Below are 24,739 nucleotides of genomic sequence, written 5' to 3'. Positions count from 1 at the left end.
TTAAAGTACTGAAGAAAAACATTTGTCAAGGTAGAATTATATATTTTCAAGAATAGGGGGGTCATATGAAGACTTTTTCAGACATACAAAAGCTGGTAATTCATAACCAGCAGACCCACATTACAAGTCATGTCACAAGAAATCTATTAGGCAGAAGGAAAATGATAATACATGGAAATATGGATTGACACAAAGGAATAAAGAGCACTGGAAAAGGCAACTGTGTAGGTAAATGTCAAAAATTATTTTCTTGTGTCCCAGTGATTTTCCTTCATTGATGATAGATGCCCCAGTGAGAATTTAAGTGTTTTTAAAAGATAACTGGCTATTTAAACAGCAATATGTTGTGATATTTATCACATGGGTAGAAATAAAATTATAAGAAACAAAATCAAAATGCATCGGGAAAACTGAAGTATACTGTTATAAGGCTTTTATAATTATAAAATAGCATAATATCACTTGAAGATAGACTGGAATAGTTGAAGACATATACTACAAACCCTAAAGCAACCACTAAAATAACACAAGAAGGAGTTATAGATAATAAGTCAACAAAGGAGCTACAATGAAATATTAAAAACTACTCAATCCAAGAGAAGGCATAAAAAGAGCAAAAAGGGAACAAAATATAGACGCAGCAAAAAACAACAAACTACAAGATAATATGTCTAATCAAACCATAATATAAAGATACAAATAAAAGAAAAAGAATGAAAAAAGATATGCTGCATTAACACTAATCAAAAGAAAGCTGCAGTAGCTGCTTTAATATCAAAGTAGTATTCAGAACAAATAATTTTACCTGGAATGAGGAGGTCATTTATAATAATAAAAGGGTCAATTCATCAAGAGGACATAACAATTCCAAATGTTTATGCACTTAATAACAGAGTTTTGGGGCAACCCCTCTGGATCCTCTCCCACTGTGGGAGGTTTTCTGTCCTATCAATAAATCCTGCTTTCTCAATAATAATAATGGAGTTTCAAAATATACTAAATAAAAACTGGTAGAACTAAAAGGAGAAACAGACAAATCTATAATTATAATTTGAAATTTCAACCCCCCTCTCTCAATAACTGAGGTAACAAGTTGATAGAAAATCGGTAAGAATATGGAAGACTTGAACAATACTAATAACCAACTTGATCTAATTGATATTTACAGAATACTTCACCTAGCAACTGCAGAATACATATCCTCCTTAAGTATACATGGAACACTTTTTACCAACACTTTCAACCCCCCTCTCTCAATAACTGATGTAACAAGTTGATAGAAAATTGGTAAGAATATGGAAGACTTGAACAATACTAATAACCAACTTGATCTAATTGATATTTACAGAATACTTCACCTAGCAACTGCAGACTACATATCCTCCTTAAGTGTACATGGAACACTTTTTACCAAGACGGACCACATTCTGCAGCATATATAGCTCTTAATAAATTCAGAAGGATTCAAGTCAAACAAAGTACTTTCTCTGACCACAATGGAACTAAATTAGAAATTAATAACAGAAATATACCTAAAAATTCTCAAATATTTCAAAAGTCAAGAATAAACCTTAAATAACTCATGGATTCAAGAAGAAATAAAAAAGGAAGTTAGAAAATATTTTGCATGGAATGCAAATGAAAACACAACATTCCATAATTTATCACATAACACTAAAGGAGCACTTAAATGGAAATTTATAGCACTAAATACCAATATTAGAAGAGAAGAAAGGTCTCAAATCAATGACAACTTAAGAAACTAGGAAAAGGAGAGCAAATTAGATACAACATAAGCAGAAGAAAGGAAATAATAAAGATTACAGAGGAACTAAATGATATAGAAAACAAAAAAGCAATATAGAAAAAATAAAACAAAAGTCTAGTTCTTTGGGAAAATCAATAAAATTCATAAGCATCTAGCCTGACTGATCAGAAAAAAAGAGAGAGAAGTTATGTAAGTTATAAGTTAGAAATGAAAGAGGTGATATCATTATAGATACTACAGATATTAGGAGAATAATAAAAAATTAACAACTTCATGCCAATAAATTCAACAACTTAGATGAAATAAATATTCCTTAAAAGACATAAATTACCAAAGTCTATTCAAGAGAGAGAAACTGAATAGCCATATATCTATTTAAAAAATTCAATATGGAGTTAAAAGACCCTTCTATAAAGAAAACTTCAGACCCAGATGGCTTCATCTGTAAACTCAATTAAGCATTTAAGGGAGAACAAATATCAGATCTACAGAAATACTTCCAGAAGACTGAAGGGGAGGAAATATAGGTTGACCATCCCTAATCTAAAAATCCCAAATCCAAAATGCTCTAAAATCTGATACTTTTTGAATGCTGACATGATGCTACAATTGAAAAATTCCACATCGGACCTAATCTGACAGGTTGCAACAAAATGCACAAAATTATTTAAAATATTATATAAAATTACCCTCAGGCTATGTGTATAAGATGTACATAAAATATAAATCAATTTTTTTGTTTGTGTATTTAGATTTGGGTCCTATCCCCAAGATATCGCTTTGTATATATGGAAATATTACAAAACCTGAAAACATCTGAAATCCAAAACAATTCTAGTCCCAAGCATTTTGAATTAGGGCTGCTCAACTGGTAGTTCCTAGCTCATTCTACAGGGCAAAAAACTTATCTGATGCCAAAACCAGACAAAGATATTACAAGAAAAGGAAACTACAATCAATTTCCCTCAGGAACATGGGTGCAAAAATTCTTAACAAAATTTTAGCAAGTGAAGTCCAATAATATAACCGGATAGGCTGGGCGTGGTGGCTCATGCCTATAATCCCAGCACTTTGGGAAACCGAGGTAGGAGGAGTTACTTGAGTCCAAGAGCTCAAGACCAGTCTAGGTAGCATAGTGAGACTTTGTTTCTGCAGAAAATAAAACAATTAGCCAGACATGGTGGCATGTGTCTATAGTCCCACTATTTGGGAGGCTGAGGCAGAAAGATTGTCTGAGTCCAGGAGGTTAAGGCTGTGCTGAACCTTGATTATGCCACTGCACTCCAGTCTGGGTGACAGAGTGAGACTCTAACCCCTCCCTTCCAAAAAAGAGGGTAATGCAATATGATCAAGAAGGATCTATCCTAGGAATGCAAGATTGGCTTAACCTTTGAGACTCAAACGATGTTATTCGCCATATTAACAAATAAAAAAGAACCATTTGATCATCTTACTAGCTACAGAAAAAGTATCTTACCAAATCCAACATCAATTCTTGATAAAAGCACACAGCAAACTAGAAATAGGAAAGAACTTTTTCAACTTAATAAAGGGAACCTAAGAAAAACTGTAGCTAACATCATGCTTCAATGGTTTGCTAGACCCTGAGGCTAGTTGGCATAAACTTTTCAAGCCTTACCTGTGTCATAACTTTCAGATGAGTTAGGAATATATTTTAGGTTACAGTTTTTGACAATGACCTAAAAGACATTTGTCTTAGAAAAGGAACCTTGAATTAATTGGATAGAGGATCGTGATTTTGAATCTCTCTGCTTTGAGAGCAGAGCAAAGGCCCTGGTGGGAGCTTGATCTTCTGGGGAAGGCAGGAGGGAGTCTGAACATTCCTCCGATCCACTGCTGGGAAGGAACTTTCCAGAGGTCTTACAACTGCACACCTACCCAACCCACCCAAACTCTTTATTTCAGAACAACCTCTAGTGTATCTGACCTAAAGAAAAAAGCATATCTTTGAACTCTTTCATTATAAAATGAACTATATTATTGCCCCTGGGGACAGGGAGCGGGGCGGGGAGGCTGACTTCCTTAAAAAAAAAAAAAAGGAAAGAAAGAAAAGATAAAGGAAAACAAACAAAACCAGATAAACCTTTTCAGATCCATAGAGAAAAAAATAATAATTTTCTGATAAACACTACCAATAGTCAATATAAGAAAACAATTAACCAGCATGGGTTGTATCTATGATGGGGTAAAGGAAGGACTCATTTTGACCCTGGGTTTTGACCCTGGTTCTCTTGGGCTTGTGATCTCCAGCTTGTTACGATGTCCTGGGGCCTGCCTCCTTTCCACATATGTTAAATAAACACAGCAATAAACCGGAGAGCACAGGTGGCTTGCATGGTGCCCAGAAGCTGATGCCATCAGTGTCATGGTCACTAACCAAGGTCTTCGGCAAGGCGACGTATCCAGCCTCCTTGAGGCAGCACCTGACCTGAAGACTTTTACCTGCTCCCCTCCACCCTTTCTGCTATCCCTCCCTCGCTGCTCTGGAAGTTGCCATCACCCCGCACCCCTGCTGCTTCTTCCAAATCTCATCCTTTGTGTAATATGTCATGTGAAAAGGAGTCAAAACTTGAACCATTTGTAAAGGTCTGTTGGAGTCTCTACAAAGGTTGCTCCATCACAAAAACTCCCCCTGAGTCCTTAGTGTCTTACTTGCATCGCACAATTCCTGATTTACTAAGTTGAGGATGCTGCTGCCTTTTACAAGGCTTATTCATGCTAAGGTGCAAAGAACAGAGCCTTAGAGCCAGCTGCAAGGGGCAATCCAGGCTTGACACCATTTCTTTCTAACTGTATGTGTGAACCTGGGCAAGTTACTTACTTTCTCTGAGTTTATTTCTGTATAGTCACCTGCCACATGATGGAATTTTGGCCAACAACAGACTGCACATCTGACTGTGATCCCATAAGATTACACCATGTTTTTCACTGTATCTTTCCTCTGTTAAATAGGTTTAGATACACACATACTTCCCATTGTGTTACAGTTGCCTCCAGTATTCAGTATAGTAACACGCTGTATAGGTTTGTAGCCTAGGAGCAATAGGCTATACCATACAGCCTAGGTGTGTAGTTGGCTATGTCATCTAGGTGTAAGTGCGCTCTGTGATGTTCACACCACGACCAACTTGCTTAATGATGCATTTTTCAGAAAGTATACCTGCCATTAAGTGACGCATGACTGTAATACCTACATACACACCACCCACATTTATCATATTGCTTCATGTCTCTTTAAAAAATACAACCTAGAGAGACTTACAGTCCCCATGAATCTCCTTCCCGATCCCACCTCCCTCTCTCTCAGGAGGTGACTGAGACCTTAAAGCTGAAATACACTTTGCAATGCGTGCATCTGTATCCACTGATGAGATACTGCATTGTTTAGTGTTTAAGATTTTACACAAATTGAATTGCACTGACTATATCCTGAAGCTCGTTTATTTTCATGCAACATTGTTTTTAGATGGATTCATGTTGACACATGTAGAACTAGTTCATTCTTTTAAATTACTATCAAGTATTTCACTGTATGAAGTCATCACAACTGACCCATTTCCTTTATATGTTCAGCTTTTTTCCTATTCTTCACTATAGCGAATAGCGAGTCAATGCAGACCCTTGTACGGATCTCCTGTTAAATAATGTCTACCTGTCCCCAAAGGACTTGCTGCATTTTAGGGTCTGTGCACTTTCAACTGTTCTCCATAACTGAATTTCAAGCATTGTTTGACTCATGTATAACTTTTTAAAGAAGGCATTCCATGAGGGGCACTTTAAAATCTTCTGTGTCCCAGCGGCACTGAACGTGATGCTTTACCATGTCTGAAGATGTCTTTGCAAAAAGGTAAGACTCATTTTCTGGCTAAAGAGAACAATTTTCTCTGAGGAAAAAAAAATTTTTTTCTAAATAAAACTTTCTAGGAAATAGCACACTTACCTGTGATAACAGATCCATCTGATCCAGGACCACTTCCTAAATATGGGTATTCTGTGAAACTAAAGCTTCCGGAACTGTCCTCACCAATGGATTGAGAAATCTCTTGGATGTTTCCCATTTCTTGCAAGAATTCTTCAGATAATGGGCTTTCCAGATCATCAGCCTCGAGTGGGGAGAGGGGGCAAATTGGGCTTTCTGTGTCCACCATCTTGACTAGATGGTGCTGGTCACGCAACTGAGCTCCAGTCTACTGGAAGGAAAGAGAATAATCAGTTGAACTGATATATAAGAACTTTTTTTCTTAACTGAAACATCATTTATCATTGAGGATATGCCTGAATTCATAATCTAAACAATAACACTGATGAACCTCTTCTCTAGGCTTGACTCTTGATAAGCACTTAAGAAAATGAAAACAATCTTTAAACAACAAAATGTTGAAGGAGCCAGAGTCTATCAAGCTGGGAATCATTCATTTGTTCTTGATTACACACTCTGTGCTGAGCTCAATCCACTGTATTTGAGGTACTGGGGATACAGCAGTAGACAAAAACGAAGTCCCTGCTGTCATGGAGCACCTAAGAGGGACAGAGATGGTGAACAAACACACACATGCCTGGAAGGTCTGGAAGTGAGAAGACAACATAGGTCAGAATGGATGGGGAATAGATATCACTTTATACAGGAAAGCTAGGGAAGACTTTGCTGACTGGGAGCAGGAATGACCTCAGGGAATGAGGGAGTGAGCTGTGTAGATGTCTTAGGGGAGAATGTCCCAGCAAAGAGAACTCCAGGTGCAAAGGCCCCAGGACTGAAACCTGCTGGCACATTCTAGGAACAAGGAGCCAGTGTGACTTGGGCTGAGGGGTGTGGGGAGCAGGGGACCAAGCAGTCAGCATGAGTGTTGGGTACGACATTCACTCTCATACATTCTCCTTGTACCTATGAAGGCAACTCATGTAGGCGGTCCTTAGAAATGATTATACAGAAGCAAATACTTAGTGGAGTTAAAAAAAAAACAACTAAGTAGGTGAGTCCCAGACAATGCTAGACTATTTCAACTAGCAAGCGAAAGACATTCTCCACATGGGCACAATGACAAAAGAGTGGTTCCTCCTGTGTTAGTCTATACCACGCTCTTTGTCAAACACCTTAAACCACTTCCTGTCACCTCCAAACTAAAGCCACATCTCCTCAGCACCCACTCTGGGCCCTTTGGATCAGGTGTCCCACCTGATGAAGCACTCATCACTGTCCCTCTATGCCCCCAGGAATCCAGCGGCACTGAGTACCGCTATTTCACGACTTCATGCCTGTGCCTTTGCCCAGTGCACCTGCCTGAACCGCCCTGTCCCTCACTTCCTTCTTGAGGCTCAGCTCCAGGCCCACCTCCCTGAGCTCGGCTGAGTCTCCAATCACTCAATGAGGCTGACAGGTGACACTAAGCTTCCAGAACTGTTTTCCCATTTGGAAATGTTAAGCTTTTATAGGGCTTAAAAGACTTTCTTTCTCTACATTCTATTAGTGTAAACCAAATTGTGAATCCATGTAGTTTTTCTATCAGATTTTATCCTGTGTTGTGTCTGAAGGAAGATTTCTTCAAATGACAAGCAAGACAGTGGAGGTAAGCATTACTTAAGATATTTTTCACTATGAAAAAAGAAAGCTCAAAAGCTGCAGTCACTAACTCTATTAACCATGAAGCTTATCCTAATAAAAACTGGGTAGTTGGCCGGGTATGGTGGCTCACACCTGTAATCCCAGCACTTTGGGAGGCTGAAGCAGGAGGATTATTTGAGCCCAGGAGTTTAAGGCCAGCCTGAGCAACATAACAAGACCTTGCCTCTGCAAAAAAATAAAAAATTAACTAGGCATGGTGGTATGCAACTGTAATCCCAGCTACTCGGGAGGCTGAGGTGGAAGGATTGCCTGAGCCCAGGAGGTTAAAGCTGTGGTGAGCCATGATTGTGCCACTGCACTCCAGCCTGGGCAACAGAGTGAGAACTTGGGAAAATAAAATAAATAAATAAATAAATAAAAATAAAAAACCAAAAAACTGGGCAGAGGCTCTGTGATGGGTGGGGCTGTGGCTACCTCCTTTTGAGCTCTTATCATATTGTCAGTATTGCAATGAAAAAGCATGTGGACAGTAGCCTTTTATTCTTGCAAATATTCTTCCTTCTAGTTTGGAGCACCAGACTAATATCACAATGTTAGTTTCCTTGTCATTACAGTCAGGGAGTTAAAAAGTTTTGAAATCATATCAATTTACTTTTTAGTTGCTTTTAAAAAACACCTGCAAGGTATCGAGAGAAACATTGGTCTTGCCACTAAGAGCTAAATAAGATAAAATTCTCGTATAGAGTGAAGCAATACTGTCCTGAACTCTGGCCAGAGGGATTGGTTCTGTGCGGATCATTGAATACACTGGTCCTTTCTTGCTTCCAACAAGAGCAGATAACAGACAGTTCTCTTTGAACATGTCCCTTGGATAGAGAGCAAAGGCCAAGTGGCCACCCTCCCCAACCTGCATGCCCAGGTGGTGGCATCACTGCCGTGGAATGCTGTAGCTTCTGCTTAGGAGCAAAAATATCCCAGAGCGGTGCCCACCGCTTTGTCTGATGCCCACAAAACACACCATTGCCTGGCTCATCCAGAAGACAGTGTCAGGTCAGCAGCTCCTGTGTCCTAGGCCAGAAATGCTCTAGAGGGATTCAATCTGGTCCAGGAGGCAAGACCATGCAATAGTGCTTAATTAGGTCTTCAGTTTCACAGCACAGATAGAGTCTCACATAGGTTGAGGCTTGAGGGAAAGGTGAATGCAGTGTTGAGAAAAGGCAGAGTTTCCATCCCTATTTCCGTGATGATGTAAAGTTTGGGGTAATCCCTCATTCGTTCCTTATCTGACAACCTTTACGTTTCTCAAGTACATTCCATTTTAAATGGAAGTTTACATTCCATTTTAAAATTTCCCATTCAATTTAAATATTAGTGCTGCATCTTACATATAACAAACTCCAACTATTGAAATTCTGTTTTTAGGTCTGATCGAACATTTATGAATCAAAATATTCCTTTGAGAACTGTGAAGCAGAGTATATGAAAACTATAGAACATTAAAGAAAGAAATAGAATAAAAAAGAAGAAATAGACATTGAATTCTATTACTGTTTTATGTTACCTAAACATAGGTTAGGTAGAAACGCTGGAAAAATTTTAACATTTAACTGATAACCTTTACCACTAAGGTATTTTCTGTATCACCAACTCTTAGATACACAACTGTTTGGAAGACTGGGCTAAAATGAGTTGTGTATGGCGTAATAAGTTCTTACTTTCTGAGTTCTCACGGCATCTTGGGCCCAATTCTGGTGTTGCCCTGATTACTCGTGGTGTTGTAACTTCTTATGTGTCTGTCTCTCCTACTAGACCAGGCACGTCCAACCCATGGCCCGTGGGCCACATGTGACCCAGGACAGCTAGTGATGTGGCCCCACAAAATCTTTTAACACCATGTGCTTTTTAGGGTTTATTTTCTTCATGACCCTATGTGTAGTTCCATTTTATTTTTTTGAGTTGGAGTCTCACTCCATCACCCAGGCTGGAGTGCAGTGGCATACTCACAGCCACCCCAGCGTCGACTTGCTAGGCTCTGGCAATCCTTCCGCCTCAGCCTTCCAAGTAGCCAGAACTACAGGTGCACGCTACCATGCCCAGCTAATTTTTGATTTATTATAGAGGTGAGGTTTTGCCAAGTTGCCTGGGCTGGTCTCGAACCCACAGGCTCAGGCAATCCACTCGCCTCAGCCTCCCAAAGTGCTAGGATTACAGGCTGAGCCACCGAGCCCAGCCTAGTTCCATTTTTGAAGTTCCAAAGCAATACAGTAATGAAACTTAAATTATGGCAAACTTAAAGTATGGAAAATAACACATTTTGTTACATTGGCTAAACTCAGTCCTATGAACTGCCAAAAATATACAGTTTTGCTTTCTGTCTTAACATAGGAATTTGAAAACAGTTTACAAGATTTCTGGCAAAATAATCACTATTTTCCTATATTTGCTATGCCATTTTCAGTTGACATTAATATTTTACCTGTAAATTTTCCAATGGAATGCAGAGTTGCAGCCAGACATTCAACTGAAAGTAAAATTTGACCATGTCTCTTTATTGGACTTTTATAAGACCTATCTTCCTAGAGAAAAATATCCCTTCTTCACAATCATGCCTTATTCATAGCATCACTTTTTGGCAGTGCATACCTTTGTGAGCAGCTGTTTTCAATATTGAAGCACACGAAGAGCAAAATCTGAACAAATATTTCTGACAAGCACCTCGAGCACTCATTAAGAATTGCAACTACTTTCATCAAACCAGATATTGATAGATTAGTTTTACAAAAAACAAGGTCAACATGCTGAAGATTAAAACTAGACCCCTACCGATCACCATACACAAAAGTCAAGTCTAAATGAATCAAAGACCTAAACGGGAAACCTCAAACTATAAGAACCTTAGAAAACGCAGGAGACATCCTTATGGAAATTGGAACTGGCAACCAATTCCTGGTCAAAACCCCAAATGACTATGCCATAAGAGATAAGATAGACAAGTGGGACTTCATCAAACTGACAAGCTTCTGCAAAGCCAAAGAAAGCATCAAGAGAGCAGGGAGACAGTCCACAGACTGGGTAAAAAATATTTTCCAACTGTATGTCTGACAAAGGCCTAACCTCTAGGATCTACAAGGAACTCAAATGTGCCTAAAAGAAAAAAACAGCCTCATTACAAAGTAGGCAAGAGATATATATCGATATTTCTCAGAAGAAGATATACAAGCAGCCAACAGATACGTGAAAAAATGCTCAGCCTCACTAGTCATCAAAGAAATGCAAATTAAGCCGGGCTCGGTGGCTCAGCCTGTAATCCCGCACCTTTGGGAGGCTGAGGTGAGTGGATTGCCTGAGCCTGCGGGTTCGAGACCCGCCTGGGCAGCGAGACCTCATCTCTACAATAAATCAAAAAATCAGCCGGGCGTGGTAGCGCATGCCTGTAATTCCAGCTACTTGGAAGGCTGAGGCGGAAGGATTGCCGGAGCCCAGCAGGTCGAGGCAGTGGCCGGAAGCAGCCACTGCACTCCAGTCTGGGCGACAGAGTGAGACTCCAACTCAAAAAAAAAGAAGTGCAAATTAAAACTACATGGAGATACCACCTAACTCCAGTCAGGATGGCCATCACCAATAGCTCAAAAAACAACAGATGCTGGAGAGGATGTGGTGAAAAGGGAACAATTCTACACTGTTGGTGGGAGTGTAAACTAGTACAGCTTCTGTGGAAAACAGTGTGGTAATTACTAAAAGATCTAAAAATTGACCTTCCATACAACCCTGCAATTGCCCTACTGTGGATATACCTGGAGGAACTCAAATCGCTCTATGAAACAGATACCTACACACGTATGTTTATTGCAGCACTGTTCACAATAGCAAGAATGTGGAACCAACTATGCTGCCTATTGAAAGAGGATTGAATAAACAAATATGGTACATATACAGGAAGGAATATTACGCAGCCATATAAAAGGACAAAATCATGAACTTCACGGCAACCTGGATGGACTTTGAGTCTATGATACTGAGTGATCTATCACAGAAACAAAGAACTGAGTATCACATGTTCTCATTCATAAGCAGACCTTGAACAATTATCGTAATACTATAAGAAAAGGATTGGCAATAGCAGGAAACTGCCGGGAGGGGAGAGGGAGGCAGTATTGGCAGTAGTGGGAATCTGTCATGGGAGGGGGGCACACCTCATCAACAAGAGTACCTGCATAATGAACATTTGTATACCTAACCCTGAATTGTATCCCACAGCTTTAGAATAAAAAAAATTAAAGTTAAGAAAAATAAAAAAGTAAGGTCAAATTTCCCACTAGTTTTATGTTGTTCTCATTTTTCTAAACTTTATAATAAAAATATTTTAAAATAAAAGAAGTCCAAGCCGGGCTCAGTGGATCAGCCTATAATCCTGCGCCTTTGGGAGGCTGAGGTGAGTGGATTGCCTGAGCCCGTGGGTTCGAGACCCACCTGGGCAGCGAGACCTCATCTCTACAATCAATCAAAAAATCAGCCGGGCGTGGTAGCGCACACCTGTAATTCCGGCTACTCGGAAGGCTGAGGCGGAAGGATCACTGGAGCCCAGCAGGTCGAGGCTGCGGTGGCTGGGAGCAGCCGCTGCACTCCAGTCTGGGTGACAGAGTGAGACTCCAACTCAAAAAAAAATAAAAATAAAAGAAGTCTTATTATGACTATATACTAACAATAGTATATAATTTATGTACGGCCCAAGACAATTCCGCTTTACTTGATGTGGCCCAGGGAAGCCAAAAGGCAGGACACCCCTCCACTAAACTGTATGCTTCATGAGACTAGGGAGCATATTTACCTAATCTCTCCATCCATACTTCTAGCACAATCCCTGCTACGTAGCAGGTATCCAATATCTGTTTCTAACACTCAGCACAGAAGGAACATTCACGAGTTCCTTACTCCAGGAGTAACCAGGTGATGGTCTGTGAGAATTCCCCTTGGCTCTGTATCAGCAGCCATAGCCTGCTGTTACCCAGAGGGCAAAGTGGCACACACAATGTGTCCAAAGACAACAAGAATATAATGAGTATCTAGAACAGAAGTCAAAGGGAGTCTGTGTTGGAAAAATGATCAGAAATTGGCAGAGTGAATTATAATCATCGTAGGATCAGGAAAACAAAGCCTGCAAGAGGAAAAAAAAATCTAACCATAAAAGGGAGAAACAGATGACCAGTTTGACTCTCTCCCTTAGAAGCAACAGATGAAGAACTTGTTCTCTGATGGAATCAAGTACTTTGTAGTGAGAATAAAGAATTTTCAATATTTGATTAGAATAAATAAAGATGAAGGGGAAATTCCTCCCCGCAGGCTCCCCGAGGGCAGCTGTCCTGTCTTACCCACTTAGGTTACCCTACATGACTCTTGGAGCTTCTTGGACCTAGAAGGTCCTTTGTACGTATTTTCTGAAATTATATATTTAGTAGCAGTTAGCATGATACTGCCCCAACCATCAAAACATCTTTGTATGCTATGTGACCAGATACTCGACACAAAGAACAAATAGCAGTGGCTTGAATAGTCACACTCAGAACTTATATATTGACACAAGTGTCCAGAGGAGTCATCACAAACATCAGATGTCTACTTTTCTACTGCTTATCCGTCTGTGTAACTTGCCTTAATTTAACGCATTATAAAGACCCCTCAGATGACCACTTAGTATGCTTAAGAATGCCACCCTGCAGAAATCTATTTATATCTTCCTTTGCTAAATTAAGTCTGATAATACTTCATGGAGTGGTTTAAAGGTACAGAATGGATGTCTTCTCAAAGAAGCAGCACTGATGTGGCAGACGATGACGAGATGATGATTTCTCTCTTTCTCACCAATTCTAAATCACTACTTTGCCAGATTCTTTATGTTTTTTAGAAATTATATTTAATGTTTAGAGGTCTTCTAGCTCAATTTGTTGGTCTAAGATTTAAACTAACATTTCAGAAAAAACAAACAATAGAAAAGCTAAAAAGCCCTCTGTCCCTTTACCTAACATCAGGAGTTCACTGAAATAGATTAATCATTACCACCTGCATAATGATTAACATGCTAGCAAAGTAAGTATAGAAGTATAGAAAATGCCCGTGGAAAAACACTTAAAACAGAAAAAAAAAAAAAAAAAAAAAAGAGAACCAGAATATAACAGTGGGTAAGAAACAGGGACTCTGCATTTTAATGAATTTACTCAAATACATTATAAATAGTTTGCATATCACCTAGGCTTACTTAGACATCCAGATCTTACCCAACAATGCCTAAGGCATTAAACTTAAAATTTTGTAATCAAAAGAATTTGGCACATAAGAAGGAGTGACAAGCCCAATGTGGCACAAGACTAGCAGTAAGCCCCTCTATCTTTTGTCTTTAAAGGTGCAAAAAGAATGTTCCCAACCACTTCCAAGAAAAACTCCCTCTGGGCTTTATATAAAGTTCACACATGATGATAGTATTTATCACTGTATTTCAAACCCAGAGTCTCTTCATAATTTTCTGTAAGTTTTTAGTTATTGTTTTTCAATATAATCTTCCCTTGGTGGAGGTTGATATCAAAATAATGAAAGAAAAGCTGCAAGTTTGGACACAATTTGTGTCCCTTGCAATCACATTTGAGTAAGCTGAAAAAACTGCCATAAGAACCCAAAGTCAGTTGACATGAAATGTGTATTTACCACTCAAAAGCTCTGATTAATAGAAGATGGATACAGGACAGAACACAGACCAAGGGGACATTGCCAGACATTGGGGAAGCATCAGTGGCCTGGCCTGTTATAAAACTGAATGTGGTGCACAGTTAATGATGACATTTCGGAATGAGGAAGGTCTACTATCTTTTGGCAGAAATACATTACATGACAGGCAGACTTGATAAGTCTGAACCTCAAATTTCATGGAACATACGTGCATTCACTCAAGCTAATGACTGTGCTTAATGCTGGAGACCACAGACAGGCAATCGCAGCTTTGAGGGGACCCACAGCCCCAGGGAATTGGGGTGGGGCAGGGTTGTGTGGGACAAGGAGGAAAATAGTATTTTTTGAGCAGCCCTGTTAGGCTAGGTCCTGAACAAGTTACATGTGCTTTTTCTTTAACTTTCCCAATACCAGGGCAGAGTAGGTTATAGTGGTCCCGTACACAGAAGAGAAAAATGCAGAGGTTAGAAAATATTTTGATATCAACATCTGATATCAAAATATGTTACATGGGGAATCTGGAGGGTCAGGGAGTCTTCATAAAGGAAGACGAATCCTAAAAGGAAGCTAGATATCCTGTAGGAGTAAGGGGCATTTCAAAGAAAAGGGAACAGCACGTCTGCACGTAAGGCCTAAAACATCATTGAATAAGTGGTTGAGGACGGCTAGATAACCCACTCCCAGAGTTGTATCAGTTACATGTTACTGTGTAACAACCCTAAAATGTAATGGTTTATAGCTACAACCACTTTATTTGCTCATGATTCTGTGGGTCAGCAGATAGGGCTGAGCTCAGCTGGGTGGGTGTTCTGCTAGCTTGGCCTGGGATAATTCACATAGCTGTAGTCATTTGGTGGCTCAACCATGGCTGGCTGGCTCAAGATGGCCTCAGTCACTTGCCTGGTGGCTGGTTGGGCATTTCTCACCACAGTCTTTCATCCACACAGAGGTCAGACCAGGCTTCTCAGAGGGCAGCAGCATTCCAAGAGTTAAGAAACTGCAAGGTCTCTCAAGTTAAGCCTCACTTTTAAGTTACACAATGTCACTTCTGCTGCATTCTGTGGGCCAAAGCAAGTCACAAGGCAAGCTCAGAGCCAAGGAGTGGGGAAATAAATTCTACCTCTTGATGGATTTGTAACCATTTTTTATCTACCAAAAGGGGGAAGTAGCAAGAGATGAACCTACAGGTCCACAGTGCCAATCATGGTACATTATTATTCCCCATGTTAGGGGTTTGGATTTCACCCTAAAAACAAGAAGCAACCATGGAAGACTGTTAAGCAGGAGTGTGATGTGGTTTGCATCAGAATTGTCATGGTGGCAGGGTGGATTCTAGATTCAAAGGAAACAAGACTAGAAGCAGCAAAGCTCCTCATGGGGCTGTTATAACCATCCCAACAAGAGACAATGATGCTTCTGGGAGGGAGGATTGCAAGAAGATGAAGAGCTGACCTTGACAACTGGCAGCTACCTGACCCAGGGATCTGAGATAGAGTCTAGAATGAACATGTGCTCTGGTTTAGTAACTATGCAGAGGAGGTGGCACCCATGATATCCAGAATATAAAGAGAAGAGTAGCAAGGCATGGAGTCTCAGAAGGTAGGGAGATGATGAGTTTAGTTTTACACTAGCGTCTAGGGTATCTTGGGAGTGAGTGTACAGGCTTGGCCTCTGTAAACCTCGTCTCCTCTTCTGAGAAGTAATAATCCTACTGATATTCCCCGTATGCAGGTTCTTTTCAGCAGTAGCATCTAGGAGGATCTAAGTCCCATCCTCAGGGAAAGGCAGTGCTGTGACCTTAAAAACCTCACTACAGTAGAAACCCCTTATCTGTGGTTACGATTTCCAGTTTTTGTTACTCATAGTACAGTTCAATGAGATATTTTGAGTGAGAGAGACCTTTCTATTAAAGTATATGTTATAATTATTCTATTATTTTATTTCACTTATTTTTTGAGTTGGGGTCTCACCCTGCCACCCAGGCTGGAGTGCAGTGGCACAATCATGGCTCACTGCTGCCTCGAACTCCTTGGCTCAAGCAATCCTCTCTCCTCAGCCTCCCAAGTAGCTGGGACTATAGGTGTACGCCACCATACCCAGCCTTATTTATTAGATATTGTTGTCCGTCTCCTACTGTATCTAATTTATAAATGAAATTTTATCATAGGCATGTATGTATATGAAAAAACGTAGTATATACAGGGTTCAGTACTATCTGAGGTTTCTGGCATCCACTGGGGGTCTTGGAATATATCCCTTATAGATAAGTGGGAGCCACCGTATGTGTCTTTGAACCTCAGTTTCAGTAACTGTAGATTGGAGTTAATGATAGCTACATGGCGAGGTTGTTCCTCCTTCCTTACTTGGAATTCCTGCTTCCTCCTAGCCCCAAGCTCATCCTTGAATGATGCTCTTCTTCCTGCCTGGTTGCTTTTCCCAAGCTAAGCATCCACAAAGGTAGGACAGGCCTTATTTAAATGCATTGCACAAAATACACTCTTGAATGAACTGCGATAAAACAGAAAGGGCAGGCAAAGAGGAAAATAATATTTCTGTTAGATAGACCCTACAAGTAATCAAGAACAAATGTCTGAGACATATGAAGAACTTCATGTTACATAAACAAAATTATGCAATGTGATACAAATTAATCCAGGATGATTAATGACATCCAGCCTATGCTTGGAAGTCTACACTGCTAATCCTGTAGTATCTAGGTTCCCAGACAAATGAGCAGTATTGGTTTCAAAGGAAAGAGAAAAGTCCTTTCCACTGTATCTTCAACGTCTAAGGGGCAACTCAGGGAAGTTCAAATTTACTCAAGACCTAGAGTAATCAACCAAGTAGAAAGATCACCCTTTCTGGGAGTCCTATATCCTGAAGGTTAGTTTTGGTTTTATGGTTTAAACAAGTTGATAAAGGCTGGGCTCAGTGGCTCAGCCTGCAATCCCAGCACTTCGGGAGGCCGAGGCAAGTGGATTGCCTGAGCCCGTGGGTTCGAGACCCACACGGGAAACTTGGCGAGACCTCATCTCCACAAGAAATCAAAAATTAGCAGGGCATGGTAGCATGTGTCTGTAGTTCTGACTACTTGGAAGGCTGAGGCAGAAGGATCGCTGGAGCCTAGCAGGTCGAGGCTGCGGTGGCCAGGAGTGTGCCACTGCACTCCAGTCTGGGCGACAGAGTGAGACTCCAACTCAAAAGGAAAAAAAAAAGAAAGAAGTTGATAAAGAGATGCATCCGTTTTTAAACCTTTCTCCTTGAACTTATTCCTTCAGTTTTTCAATTAAGCCAATGGTATTATATTTTACTGGAGCAGACAATTTTTCAACATAATTCTACTTCTTCAAAGTCTGATGAAAAGCAGCATTGAAAGAGGAGAACAGGGCCCACAAAAGAGTTCCAAAACAAGGATACTCCAAGATCAAATATGGTAAATACCAGCAAGTATCTAATGAGAGACAGGCAAGCATATTGCACTCATGATAAAAGAAAAGTATGCCATAAAAAGGAACATTCGAAGAACAAGAATCTCCCTTGGAAATGAAAAACATGATCGAAAACATAATAGATGGGTTGGAAGACAAAGGCTGTAATCTCACAGAAAGTAGAGTAACAACACTATACTGGAAAATGGGAAAAGAAAGAGAAGAGAGAGGACCAGTCCAGGTCCTGACTGATTGTATAAGTTGGATTTATTTATTGCGTAAACTTGGGTCCAAGATGGTACTTTTAGCAGCTTCTGAACAGGCCCAGGGTAGTTGGGTAAGAGGAAGAACTTTCCTACAGGGAAGCTGGGGACGGGTCTGTTGAGTTGGGATGCCTGTCTGTTAACCATTTGGGAGTTACTAATAAATTGCGAGAATTTAAAAAAAAAAAAAGAGACTGAAACTCATCCAAATAACAGAATTTCCAAAGAGGGGGAAAGGAGAATACAGAGTGGAGGAAACCATCAATCAATGAACTCAAGATAATTTTCCAGAAATGAAGGTTATGAATTTCCAGGTTGCAAGGGTCCATAAGGGTCTCAATAGAATGGATGAATATAGACACACAGCAGGGTTGCTTCTGAGAAATTTCAGAACACACTGGAGACAAATAAAATAGCCTACAAGCTTTCAGAGAGGGGAAAAACATGTCACATGCAAAGGATCAAATATCAGAATGCTTTCAGATTTCCCAAAGGCAACATCTAACGGTTCGATGCCTTCACAATGCTAAAGGAAAATGACTTCCAACCTATAACTATATATTTAGAGAAACCATTCATTGGGTGGGAGGGTAGCAAAGCTCTCTGAAATTCTAGAATGTCTCCCTCCAAAATACTTAGTATTAATACTTATCTCCTATTGGGAGATACATTGGGGATATCTCCTATTGGGAATCATGACTTTTTAATAAAGTTGTAGAATTGAACTCATGGCACCCACCCTCGTTTTTCTGAGACAGATGGGGGATCGCTTTTTCAATCTGGCTGGAGTGCTGGGGTACAATCATAGCTCACTGCAGCTTTGAATTTGTGGCCTCAAGCAACCCTCCCACCTCAGCCTCACAAAGCACTGGGATTACGAGTTTGAACCACCACCATGCCCAGCCCTCTTGGCACCTTTTCTAGACATCTAACTTGCAGTGAAGTGTTAAAAGTTACTTGTATTTCATTTGCACTGCATTATTATAGTTTTATAGACTTTAGGACCGAGTCATCATCAGTCATTTTTCAAATATGACACTGTATACATTGGAGATGATGACGATAATGACGGTAGCCAACACTTTCTGAGTCCTTATCATGGGCCAAGAATTGTACTGTAAGTAAGCAAGCACCTAACATGCATTAACTAATTTTGTCCTTGCAACAACTCCATTGTTTTCTCTTGGCATTATTATGATGTTTATTTTACAGGCAAGGAAACGAAAGCACAGAGAGGGTACAACAACGTGCCCTGGTCACAGAACCAGCCGGCTGGGTTTTGACCCCAAGCAGCCAGCCTCTAGTGTCTGCTCCCAACTGCCACACTCTAATCCTCCATGTGATTTACTGGGTACCGTCCCCCAGTGCTAATGTTTCTCAGATTTCACATCCAACTATCAACAATCTAGAGAGTTCATAACCTAGCTACTAAATTACCCACAAGTTTTTGTTCTCCCCGGTTCATCTACATTGGGTAGATGCTCCACTGAGGAAATATAATTCTGTGTGGGAATCTCTAAAAAGTTTAGAAATGAGCATTCAAATTTGCTTTTAAAGCAAAGATTGGAAGTTTACACCAATGACAAAATGAACTGTGAGGATTACCTGACTTCCCAGTGCTCAAGTTCCTAAATGTTTACATGTTTAGTGGAGAATTATTTGCCTACTCATTTAGCAAATGGAGAATTATTTGTCTACTCTTTTTTATAAGCATCATCACGTTGGGCCACTTGAATCTGGATCCTTAGATGAGGACCTCAGAGCTAAGGCAACAGTTCTAGTGCTTATTCTGAACCAATCTTTTCATGTTTAAAAAAACTTTATTGACATAGAATTGAAGAATATTTAAATATATTTAAAGTATACAGATTTGATATGTTTGGGCATATGCATACACCTGTGAAACTACCATCACAATCAAGACAGCACACATATTTATCACCTTAAAAGTGTCCTTGTGCCTACGTATAATCTCTCTAGTGCCTTCCTATCCCATCCCCACTGGTCTGCTTTCCGTGACTACAGATTAGTTTGTATTTTCTAAAGTTTTATATAAATAGAATCAAACAGCTTGTACTCACTTTGCCTGATGTCTTTCACTCAGCATACTTATTTCAACTTTTATCCATGTAGTTATGTGTATTAATAGTTCACGCCTTCTTACTGCAAGGCAATACTTTATTATATGGATGACCACAGTTTAATAATCCACTCACCTGCTAGTGCAGTTGTCTCTAACCTTTATAGCATCAGGGACTGGTTTTGTGGAAGACAATTTTTCCCTAGACTGGGGGTGAGGGGGATGGTTTTGGAATGATTCGAGTGCATTACATTTATCGCATACTTTATTTCTATTATTATTACATTGTAATATATAATGAAATAAGGATACAACTCACTATAATGCGGGACCAGTGACAGCCCTGAGCTTGTTTTCCTGCAACTAGACAGTCCCATCTGGGGGTGACGGGAGACAGTGACATCCGAAGTGTGTTGCTTATGTCGTCTACACCATCACCTTGTTTTGGCTGCTGTCACTGCAGGAAACCCTGCTTCACAAAGATAGGATGTTGGAAATGGAAGCAAGCTTTTCAGTGCTGATCTGACAGGAGGCAGAGTTCAGATGGTAATGTGAGCAATGGCAAGCAGTTGTAAATACAGTTGAAGCATTGCCCACTTGCCCGCTGCTCACCTCCTGCTATACAGCCTGGTTCTGGTTCATGGCCTGGGAGTTGCAGACTCCTGTGTTAATAGACACCTAAATAGTTTCCCGTGTTTTGGCTGTTATAAATACGGCAGCTATAGACGTTCATTTACCAGGCTCAATATGAACATATGCCATCTTTTCTCTTGGCTGAATACCAAGAAGTAGGATTGCAAGGTCATATGGTGAGTGTTTAACCTTTTAAGAAACTGGGCGAAGCTGGGCTCAGTGGCTCAGCCTATAATCCCGCGCCTTTGGGAGGCTGAGGTGAGTGGATTGCCTGAGCCCACAGGTTCAAGACCCGCCTAGGCAGCGAGACCTCATCTCTACAATAAATCAAAAAATCAGCCGGGCATGGTAGTGCATGCCTGTAATTCCGGCTACTGGGAAAGCTAAGGCAGAAGGATCGCCGGAGCCCAGTAGGCAAGGCTGCAGTGGCCGGGAGTGAGACTCCAACTCAAAAAAAAAAAAAAACTGGGTGACAGGGTGAGACTCCAACTCAAAAAAAAGAAAGAGAGAGAGAGAGAGAGAGAGAGAGAGAGAGAAAGAGAAAGAAAGAAAGAAAGAAAGAAAGAAAGAAAGAAAGAAAGAAAGAAAGAAAGAAAGAAAAGCAACTGCCATGCTGTTTTCTGAAGTATCTGTGCCATTTTATCTTCCCATAAGCAGTAGATGAGAGTTCTAGTTCCTCCACATCATAGCCAACAGTTGATATCATCAATTTTTAATTTTGGCCATTCAAATGGGTATGCAGTTGTATCTATGTCATACCACCATTGTGAGAGTTGTAGAACATCGGCATAGGGGTTGCAGGTTTAACTTGCATTGCCCTGATGACTGATAATATTGAGCATTTTTCACAAGCTTATTTGCTATCTATATATCTTCTTTGCTAATGTGTCTGTTAAATTTTTTTCCCCTTTCTAAAAACTGGGTTGTTTATTTTCTTCTAGGCGAGTTTTGAGAGTTCCTTCTGTCTTCTGGTTACAGTATCTTTATCAGGTATATGCTTTACAAAGATTTCTTACCAGTCTGTAACTTGTGTTCTCATTCTTCTAAAATTATCTTTTGAAGAGCAAAAGTTTTCATTTTGATGAAATCCAATTTATCGACTTCCTTTTATGGATTGTGCTATTGGTATCATACCTATAAAATCTTTGCCTAACTCGGGGTCACAAAAACTTTCTCCTCTGTTTTCTTTTAGAAGTTTTTATAGTTTAGATTTGTGGTCTATGATCTGTTTTGAGTTAATTTTTATACATGGCATGAGGTAAGGGTTGAAGTTAATTCGGGGGATAAGAATAAACAAATTTACTGACTTTATTTGTTGAAAAAATTGTCCTTTCACCCGTGAATTGGGAAGTATTCTCACCTCTTCAATTTTCTGGAAGATTTTGTATAGAGCCTGTATTATTTCTTCTTTAGATGTTTGGTAGAGTGCACAAGTGAAACCACCTGCCTTGAATTTCTTTGTGAAAAGGTTTTTAACTACAAATTATGTTTCTTTAATAGATTTAGGCAATTCAGCTCATCTATTTCTTCTTGAATCCAGTTTTGAAAGTTGATATTTCAAGTAATTTGTCCTTTTCATTTGAGTTGTCAAATTTATTGGCATAAATTTGTTCATAATATTCTCTTATTATCCTTTTAATAGCTGTAGAATCTATAGTGATGTCTTTCTCTTATTCCAGATATTTGGTAATATGTCATTAAGTTTCCAGATATTTGACCATTTTTCAGTCATGTTTAATGATTTCTAGTTTAATTCCATTATGAAATTAAATTTCTAGAATTAAAAAATTTCTAGTTTTATTCCACTACTTTGGATAACTTGAATCTTTCTGAATTTACTGAGACTTGTTTTATAGCCTAGAATATGGTTTATATTGATAAATGTTCTGCATATACTTGAAAATAATGACTATTCTGCTGTTGTTGGGTGGAGTGTTCTGTGTCTAAATGTCAATTAGATCAAGTTGGTTGATGGTGTTGTTCAAATCTTCTATAGCCTTGCTTCTGTTCTCTGTATTTGTTCTATGAATGTGACTATAATTGTGTATTAGTCTATTTCTCCTTGCAGTTCTACCAGTTTTTGCTTCATACATTTTAAAGCTATTAGATACATAAACTTTTAAGATGGTTAAATATACCCAATGAACTGACCCAATTATTTCTTCAAAACCCTTTTTCTGTCCCTCTTTTTTTTTCCCAGGCTGTTTAGAGTTATTCCACAGTTCACTGAGCTGCTTTCATTTTTTAAAATTCTTTTTTCTCTGTGCATTTAATTTTAATGAGTTTCCATTACTATGCCTTTGAGTTCATCTTCCGCAATGTCTAATCTGCGATTCATCCTATTCAGTGTATTTTTATTCACAGGTGCTTTGTAGCTTTTATTGTAGAAGTTCTATTTGCATATTTTGTTATACCTTCCATGGCTCTACTTAGCTTTTTAAACATCAGTTCAAATACAGTCAAAATAACTAGTTTAATGTATTTGTCTGCTAAATCTCATATCTATGCCAGTTCTGGTGGGTTCTGATTCGTTCTTTTTCCCTTCTCATTATGGATCCTCTTTTCCTGCTTCTTTGCATGTCTGATAATCCTGGATTAAATGCCAGGTATTGTGATTTTACCTGGCTCATTACTGCATAGTTTTGTATTGTTAAAAAGTATTCTTGGCCAGGCATGGTGGCCCAAGCCTGCAATCCCAGCCCACAGGTTCGAGAACAGCCTGGGCAACGTGGTGAGACCTCATCTCTACAATAAATCAAAAAATTAACCCGGCGGGGCAACTCCCTGAGGTCCCCTCCCACTGTGGGAACTTTTCTGTCCTCTTAATAAATCCTGCTTTCTAAAAAAAAGATTAAAAAATAAAATAAAAAATTAGCCAGGCATGGTAGCACACACCTGTAGTTCTGGCTACTTGAAAAGCTGAGGCAGAAGGATCGCCTGAACCCAGCAGGTCAATGGTGGGGTGGCCATGAGCATGCCACTGCACTCCAGCCTGGGCAACAGAGTAAGACTCCAACTAAAAAACCAAAAAGTATTCTTAAACTTTGTTCTGGAATATAGTTAAATTACTTGCAAAAATCCTGATCTTTTTGAATCTTATTTTTGAGATGCGTTAGGCAGGACCACAATAGTGAGTGGTCTAGTGTAATTATTACCCACAACTGAGGCAAGATCCTACTCTATTCAATCCTCCTTAAAGAATAAGGGATTCCAGATTGTCAGGTATAAACAGGCACTGTCCCTGGCCCTGTGTGAGTGCCAGGCAGTAATCCTGGCTGGCATGAGTGCTGGGCACTGTTCTCTCTAATCCTCCCAGATGATTCTTTTCCTGGCCTCAGGTAGTTTTGCTCGTGTGCATGCATGAAGAAGTCCTCTGGCAACTCTCTGGAGTCCCTCTGTGTATGGCTCTCTTTTCTAGTATTTTTGCCTTGGGAAATCTAGGCACTTTGGTCTCCCTAAACTCTCAGCTCCATCTCATCAACTAAAGGAATCTGCCTCAGTTTTCCCTCCCTGCAATGCAACCTGGAAACTCACTCAAGTCACACCTCTCATGTTTCACAGCCATCAGTGCCCTTCACAGCCTGATATCCAGTGTCTTGAAAACCATTTCGTGTTATTTGTCTGGTGTTTTGGTTGTCTCAGATGAGAAGGTAAATTGGTCCCTGTTATTTCATCCTGGACAATGGAGTCTATCATTTTACACATACAGGATAAGCTGGTACAAGACCTCAGCCAGTGTTTCTCAATCTTTAAAAACCCATGTCCCCTTCTGGTAAGTAGAAATAGCTCACATTCTCTTTTAACATTGTTTTAAATATCAAAGTAAATTAACAGACTATACTTTTAAAGTTTACTCTCTCCTTAGAAATTCTAAAATATCTCCTTGAGTATATACCTGAGATTCTGATATAACTCCTTTGCTATATACCCTAGATCTTGATATACCCCCCCCAGATCTATAGGAAAATTCTGCTATATTTTCTTCATATTAATCTGAGATCCTGATACAAATCCTTGGCTATATGCCTGAATCTCTAATATGCCTCCTTAAGTATAAGCCTGAGACTCTGTTAAACCTCTTTGGGTAAATACCCATGATTTTAATATATCTGGTTGGGTATTCACCTGATATAGCTCCTTATGTTTACACTCACTATTCTGATATACCTCTCTCACCTCACAAGTTCAAATCCCTGCTTAAGCTCAATGCTGGGATCTATCCCCAAACCAAGAATACATAAGATGCTTGAAGCTTACTTTGAATCATAG

At 39.7% G+C, this 24,739-nt stretch overlaps 1 protein-coding gene across 1 annotated transcript in view; it reads right to left on the bottom strand.

The window, feature by feature from the left end:
* Nucleotides 1–24,739, bottom strand: part of PPARA (peroxisome proliferator activated receptor alpha) — a 77,822-nt gene that overhangs the window by 20,911 nt on the left and 32,172 nt on the right. Inside the window, exon 2 of the mRNA XM_008048810.2 lies at nucleotides 5,730–5,979. Within this exon, the coding sequence (XP_008047001.1) occupies nucleotides 5,730–5,937 (208 nt within the window). The 5' untranslated portion in view covers nucleotides 5,938–5,979. The remainder of the gene's footprint in view (nucleotides 1–5,729; nucleotides 5,980–24,739) is intronic.

This window comes from Carlito syrichta, unplaced genomic scaffold (assembly GCF_000164805.1).
Source record: "Carlito syrichta isolate Samal-C Ts95f unplaced genomic scaffold, Tarsius_syrichta-2.0.1 Scaffold126791, whole genome shotgun sequence".
Classification (NCBI taxonomy): Eukaryota; Metazoa; Chordata; class Mammalia; order Primates; family Tarsiidae; genus Carlito; species Carlito syrichta.
This window is presented reverse-complemented; position numbering and strand designations above follow the sequence as displayed.